At 38.5% G+C, this 2,446-nt stretch overlaps 1 protein-coding gene across 1 annotated transcript in view; it reads left to right on the top strand.

Moving 5' to 3' along the window:
• Nucleotides 1-2,446, top strand: part of LOC111727843 (zinc finger protein 823-like) — a 31,916-nt gene that overhangs the window by 2,060 nt on the left and 27,410 nt on the right. Inside the window, exon 3 of the mRNA XM_023517997.1 lies at nucleotides 311-1,143. Within this exon, the coding sequence (XP_023373765.1) occupies nucleotides 311-1,143 (833 nt within the window). The remainder of the gene's footprint in view (nucleotides 1-310; nucleotides 1,144-2,446) is intronic.

The raw sequence follows: 2,446 nt of genomic DNA, 5'->3' as shown, positions 1-2,446 counted from the left end.
AAACAAAAAAGAACCACAATGGCAACAACAAAAAAATAGCTGGGTGTTGTGGTGGGTCCCTGTAGTCCCAGTTACTTGGGAGGCTGAGGCAAAAGGATCACTTTAGCCCAAGAGTTTGAGGTTGCTATGAACTAAGACACCACAGCACTCTAACAAGGGTGACCAAGTGAGACTCTGAATGTCTGAAAAAAAAAAAAAGCAAATAGTATATAAAGCCTACATATCATTATAATGTTTAAAATGTGCACACCCTGTAGTAAAGATAAATTCATTTATAATGCTTGGCTATATGCGTCTCATTTTTTTACAGAAATCATATGGTAGAGAGACTGTCTGAAGGTAAAGAAGGGAGTAAAGGTAGAGACATCTTCAGCCAGATTCCAGATGACATTGTGAACAAGAAAACTCCCCCTGGGGTAAAAGCAGGTGAAAACCGTGTGTGTGGAGGAGGCAGCAGTGATCATTCATCTGTTAATTGGCACATCAGAGCTGATACTGGACACAAACCATATGAATTTCAAGAACACAGAGAGAAGCCATATATCAGCAAACAACGTGGGAAAGCCTTCAGTTACAGCCCCTCCTTTCAAACACATGAAAGGCCTCACACTGGAGAGAAACCCTTTGATTGTGAGGAATGTGGAAAAACCTTCACTGTCCATAGAAACTTTCAAAGACACATGGTAAGGCACAGTGGAGGTGGACCTTTTAAGTGTAAATTTTGTGCAGAAGCCTTTGATTTGTATAGTTTATTTCGTTTACATAAAAGATCTCATACTGGAGAGAGACTATATGAATGTAAGCAGTGTTCTAAAGCATTCCCCAGTTACAGATCCTATCTAAGACATGAAAGAACTCATACTGGAGAGAAACCCTATAAATGTAAACAGTGTGGGAAAGCCTTTAGTTGTCCCTATTTTGTTAAAGTACATGAAAGGTGTCATACTGGAGAAAAACCCTATGAATGTAAGCAATGTGGGAGAGCATTTTCTTTTCGTACATGCTTTCGAAGACACATGATAACGCACACTGGAGATGGACCTCTTAAATGTGAGGTATGTGGGAAGGCCTTTGATTCTCCCAGTTTCTTTCGTCGACATGAAGTGACTCACACTGGAGAGAAACCCTATGAATGTAAACAATGTGGGAAAGTTTTCAGTGTTTCTAGTTCCCTTCGATTACATGAAAGAACACACAGTGGAGTGAAGGCATATGAGTGTAATGAATGTGGGAAAGCCTTCATTTGTCCCAAGTCCTTTCGAATACATGAAAGGACTCATACTGGAGAGAAACCTTATGAATGTAAGGAGTGTAGAAAAGCATACTATTCTCTCAGTTCCCTTAAAAGACATAAAAGGTCCCACACTGGAGAAAAACCCTATTCATGTAAAACATGTGGCAGAGCCTACACTAGTTTGAAATACTTAAAAATACATGAAAAAACTCACACTGGAGAGAAAACATATAAATGTAAGGAGTGCGGGAAAGCATTTTATTGGCCCTCTTCTTTTGTAAATCATGAAAGGACTCACTTGCAGAAATCCTATAAATGAAAAAATTTGGTAAAGCCTTCCAATTTTCCAGTACTTTTAAAAACATGAAAGAACTTACATTTGAGAAAAACATAGTAAATATGAAGAATATGGAAGTACTTTTTCTCTTGCAAACTTTTGAAGGTACAAGTGATAGACTATAAAACTGTCAAGTAGTCCAATATGAGTCCTTTCATGTATTCGAAAGTTGATTTTATTTCCCATTTTGGGAAGTTATGTGCCACTTTTCAAAAGATCAAACATTTTTGTTTTTAATTTTATTTTAGTTTGTTCTTGGTTGGGCTAGAGTGCCATGGCCTTAGCCTAGCTCACAGCAACGTCCAACTCCTGCGCTTAAGCTATCCTCCTACCTCAGCCTCCTGAGTACTACAGGCACCCACATGACACCCAGCTAATTTTTCTATTTTAGCAGAAATAAGATCTTGCTTTACTCAGGCTGGTCTTGACCTCCTGACCTCAAGTGATTCTCCTGCTTTGGCCTCCCAGGGTGCTAGAATTAATAGGCATGAACCACTGCACCCATCTAAACATTTTTATTTTTAACTGAGAGATACCATTCTATACTACCTGCTAACATTTGAGGAATTTTTTTTAGGCTATGGCCTTTGGGAGTAATTTTTACATGTTTTTCATTTTCTACATTTGAAATCACAGTAAAGTCAGAAAGCGCAAAGTAGTCTCTGTTGCTCAGCTAGGAATGCAGTGGTCTAATCATATAGTTCACCACAGCCTCAAACTTGTGGGCTCGAACCATCATCTTCCCTTAGGTTCTTCAGTTGCTGGTATTACAGACAAGAGCCACTGTACCGGGCCAAGATGAAATAGTCTTGAAAGACAAAAATAAAGTTAAAAAAAAGTTTAAATAAAGTTGGCAGAATCTCACTTTTTTTTTT

Source organism: Otolemur garnettii, unplaced genomic scaffold (assembly GCF_000181295.1).
Source record: "Otolemur garnettii isolate 467f Iridium unplaced genomic scaffold, OtoGar3 scaffold00127, whole genome shotgun sequence".
Classification (NCBI taxonomy): domain Eukaryota; kingdom Metazoa; phylum Chordata; class Mammalia; order Primates; family Galagidae; genus Otolemur; species Otolemur garnettii.
This window is presented reverse-complemented; position numbering and strand designations above follow the sequence as displayed.